Here is a 2,251-nt window from a genome sequence, read left to right as displayed (position 1 = left end):
AAATATAAATAAAAAATTTTAAATTAAAAATATAATAAAATCTCACTATGCGCCGCTAGAACCACTTATCATAAAATTTATAATATATTTTCGGTCATGGCAATTGCATCCATATATAATCACAACTTCAATATAAAATTAAACATTGTTAAATAGCAATCATATCATGATCTGGTGGGAGCACATGCAAATTAAATAAAACCTGAAGGGGAGAGGAAGTTGTGGAAATAAGTGGGGAATTCTCATGTGATTTGGTAGTGTGAGCATATAGAATATATTAGCCCAATCACGTTTCTTGTCTTCTCTCTGAACAAATGCTTGTCCAAACCCCTCCATATATATGTTCTGGAGTTTGCCAAAATTTTTTCTTCTCTGACATTGGAAGGTTGAAGAAATCTTGCATCTCCAACTTTACCTTCTCAATCAGACAAGTGCTAACTCCATGGTTTACAAGCTATAATATAATAATAACAAAATTAAGTTGATTGTTCATTCTAACTATTAACCATACATAAGCTAAATAAATGAATGAAACGATTGATTTTATATGAACTGAAAGGGAGAGAATTAAATTTGGTATAATACCTATATAATAATTATTAGTTTGAACAAAAATTTAAATCACTATTTTAAGTGATCACACACAATCTTTTTATGGTAATCAAACATAGTTCACACATGATCATCATTTTTTATAAAATATTCTGCATGGCGTCCAATGAAATGTTTGATATTCAATTTTTCGAACGTGCATAATTCCAAATATTTTCATATTGACCAAAATCAAACTTTTAAATTCTGTCAACAAATGCAACCACTAAGTATGCATAATAATAAAATCATTGCATTTAAAATATGGACTATCATCTTTATATGATACTATTATATTCGGATGAACAACAACGACTATACACTCTATAGTCATTTAGTGAATTTGTCTTTATGAGTAAGAAGAAAGAATAGATGAAATGTAAAAATTATTTGGAGGATCTGATATATATAACTATCCTTCGTGAAAATTCTATATACAATTTTGCATGCAGCACGTGCGTTATAGCTTTTTCTCATGATTTCACTGCTATTAGCCGTGCAATTGTAAATATTTACTCCTATTATACAGACAATATGTGCGCAATAGTGTTATTAGTCTATTTTACCATCCTGCATGTGCTATAGATTACCTGTGAAATTGTGAGAGTGTTTAAAATTATAAAAAATATTTCAAAAATATTTAAATGAGTAAATATGAATTTTTTTTATTTATTCAAAAAAATCTTGAAAGATCAAGATGTTTGTTATATACTATTTATTTCACAAATTAAATAATAATACCATGATATAATATTTTAATTTTTCAAATTACATGTTCTATAGATTTGATCGGTCTTTTATTACAATTATTTGTTATTTTAACATGATATATTAAAAAAATAAGAGATATATTGAACCTTATGGAGAACAAACGTTATGTATCAAAGATAGTAAAATTAAAAAAAGATTACAATTAGGACAAAAATTTAACATAAAATAGGAATTTAATTTCTCAAATATTGGTACAACACCATATATCCTTTATTGGAATGCACAAGTACATGAACAACAACATTGAAAAATATTAACCACTATGATGTACCAAGAAACGATGCATCATGAATGCATTTATTGGGCTACAAATATATATAGCATGGGATATTATTAGAATGCCTTAGATCAAACAAAATAAACTTAGATTTATTTCAATCATGATGATTCTCTATTTTCATGACATCTATGTAAGACTTTCCAGTAAGTTTTTGGGCAAAAAAACCCTCATAGTATTCCATTACTCCAACACTTTTGAACCGTGCTGGTGTTTGTTCAGTGATCAAGCTTTGTGAAGGACCTAGCATAGCATCTTCTTTAGGACTATAAAATGTAGCAATTGAAAGTCTTTCTTTTTTATTGTTCACCGTTGATCGATGTTCGATACTTTGGTATACTCCATTGGTTATAATCTGGCAAGTGAAAAAACACAATAAATAATTTAAGTAACAAGGTTAATTAGTTTAATAACAATAAATGCATTCACTTTATAATTGAAGACAAATATTGTTTTCTGAAAAGTTTTAGGTGATTATTTTTCTTTGTTTTTGCATTATATTTGATAGAAAAAAGCAACATCTAATAACACGTTTTTTAAAAAAGAGTTTTTTTTATATTTGTTTACTTTTTTGTATAATTTTTTTTATTTACTTTATATATTTTTTTAGCT

General features: G+C 26.7%; 1 protein-coding gene across 1 annotated transcript in view; it reads right to left on the bottom strand.

Moving 5' to 3' along the window:
- The window catches only part of LOC107614452 (protein SRG1), a 7,923-nt gene continuing 7,176 nt past the window's right edge, over positions 1,505-2,251 (bottom strand). The window contains exon 4 of the mRNA XM_016316656.2: positions 1,505-1,994. Within this exon, the coding sequence (XP_016172142.1) occupies positions 1,737-1,994 (258 nt within the window). The 3' untranslated portion in view covers positions 1,505-1,736. The remainder of the gene's footprint in view (positions 1,995-2,251) is intronic.

Source organism: Arachis ipaensis, chromosome B08 (assembly GCF_000816755.2).
Source record: "Arachis ipaensis cultivar K30076 chromosome B08, Araip1.1, whole genome shotgun sequence".
Classification (NCBI taxonomy): Eukaryota; Viridiplantae; Streptophyta; class Magnoliopsida; order Fabales; family Fabaceae; genus Arachis; species Arachis ipaensis.
The sequence above is the reverse complement of the archived record's forward strand: the minus strand, read 5'-3'. Positions and strand labels throughout refer to the sequence as shown.